The sequence below is a fragment of the Amphimedon queenslandica genome, unplaced genomic scaffold (genome assembly GCF_000090795.2).
Source record: "Amphimedon queenslandica unplaced genomic scaffold, v1.1 AMPQUscaffold_13331, whole genome shotgun sequence".
In the NCBI taxonomy this organism is placed as follows: Eukaryota; Metazoa; Porifera; class Demospongiae; order Haplosclerida; family Niphatidae; genus Amphimedon; species Amphimedon queenslandica.
The window spans coordinates 12291-13551 of NW_003546433.1; the positions used below are offsets into that span (position 1 = coordinate 12291).

The 1261-nt window shown below is 39.4% G+C and overlaps 1 protein-coding gene across 1 annotated transcript; it reads right to left on the reverse strand.

Annotated features, from left to right (window-relative positions):
- Positions 1-211: 211 nt before the first annotated feature.
- On the reverse strand, positions 212-580 carry LOC105313267 (glycine-rich cell wall structural protein 1.0-like). Its single transcript, XM_011406560.1, has one exon. The coding sequence runs from the start codon at positions 578-580 to the stop codon at positions 212-214; it is 369 nt and encodes a 122-aa protein (XP_011404862.1).
- Positions 581-1261: the final 681 nt, after the last annotated feature.

The window sequence follows — 1261 nt, forward strand, 5'->3', positions numbered from 1 at the left end:
AAAATGAATAGGCCTATTTTTAACTTAATATTGATATCTGTAATTGCGTCTACGATTATTTATAATAGAACTAAGTATTTGGAGTAGCAGTTCCAAATCAGTAACCGTGGTGTCTCCTCTCCATTGGCCACGTTGGCTCCAAAATCTCCTACCTCTTCCACTCCACCTTCCACCACCACGACCTAGTCCTCGTCCACCTCCCCTGCCTTGTCTACCTCCCCTGCTTCCTCCTCTTCCACCTCCCCCGCTTCCTCCTCCCGTTTTCTCCTCTTCCACCTCCCCTGTTTTCTCCTCTTCCACCTCCTCTGTTTTCTCCTCTTCCACCTCCCCTGTTTTCTCCTCTTCCATCTCCCCTACCTTGTCCAACTCCCCTGCCTCTTCCCCGTCCTCGGTGTGGCTCTACAGCTCCTCCATAAACATTATCTTGGTCTGCACCAGATTCGCCCCCACCTACATCATTGACTTCACCTCCTTTTCCTGCATCTCCACCACCCCGGGTAGGAGTACCACCTTGACCACGAGGAGCAGGTGGCTGTGGCAAATTGGCAGAATTGCCATCTCTTTGTGGAGAATCCTCCATCTCATCCTGTACAAGTAAAGAAATGTAACTTAAGAAGTGAGCTTAAAAGGAAATACTTCCATCCAAAAGGAGATCTATCTGTCTTTCCCCCAAACTTTCAGCCATTTTTATTAAAATTGTACTAATCTAATGGCGCCAAAAGTAAAACATTATTATTAATTGATTATCATTATTACAAGACTTAAAAGTACACCGTTACTATGAAGAGCAATAGACAGGAGAACTAAGTAGCAGAAGATTGGAGAGCAAAACCGTGTTTAGGGACAGTCCTGACACTCAAAAATACAATTAATAAAGAAGTAGTAATTGTTTATTATTATATAATTAAAATAATTATTTTATCAAATGAAATTATATATATATATATATACAATGATTGTGTAGATTTAACAAATAATATTAATTTAATTATGTTTGTATGTGTATAATTGATATACATAATGTCAATGTCATCACTCCGAAGAGCGAGATTCTATTGATTTTTTATCATCACTCCGAAGAGAGAGATTCTATTGATCTTTTATCATCACTCCGAAGAGCGAGATTCTATTGATCTTTTATCATCACTCCGAAGAGCGTGATTAATATTGATCGTTTATCATCACTCCGAAGAGCGTGATTAATATTGATCTTTTATCATCACTCCGAAGAGCGAGATTCTATTGATCTTTTATCATCACT